A 334-nucleotide genomic window follows, 5' to 3' on the forward strand; every position below is an offset into this window, starting at 1 on the left:
CCAAAATCCCCCATCAAACCACCCCATTCACACACCCCATACCCCTCCTCCACACACCCCCAACCACCCCTCCACACACCCCAAATCCCTTCTTTTAAACACCCCATACACCCCCTCCAAACACCACCCCCCCTTCTAAACACCCCCTACCCCCCTCCATCCACACCCCAAAGCCCATGCCTAAACCTCCCCTCTCTCTCCCCCACAGAGAACGCGTGCACATGGAGTGTCCGCAGCCGATGAAAGGGCCGCTACATCTACATCAAGGCCGGGGGCGTCGCTAACCGCTGGCACAGAGTCTTCTCGCTTGTCCTGTGTGAAGTCATGGTCTACT

The 334-nt window shown here is 58.4% G+C and overlaps 1 protein-coding gene across 1 annotated transcript in view; it reads left to right on the forward strand.

Moving 5' to 3' along the window:
- LOC119588946 overlaps positions 1–334 on the forward strand; it is a gene marked incomplete at its 3' end in the record, with an annotated part of 12,853 nt that overhangs the window by 12,110 nt on the left and 409 nt on the right. The window contains 1 exon segment of the mRNA XM_037937557.1: positions 209–334. Coding sequence (XP_037793485.1) covers positions 209–284 — 76 coding nt within the window.

This window comes from Penaeus monodon, chromosome 24 (assembly GCF_015228065.2).
Source record: "Penaeus monodon isolate SGIC_2016 chromosome 24, NSTDA_Pmon_1, whole genome shotgun sequence".
Lineage (NCBI taxonomy): Eukaryota > Metazoa > Arthropoda > Malacostraca > Decapoda > Penaeidae > Penaeus > Penaeus monodon.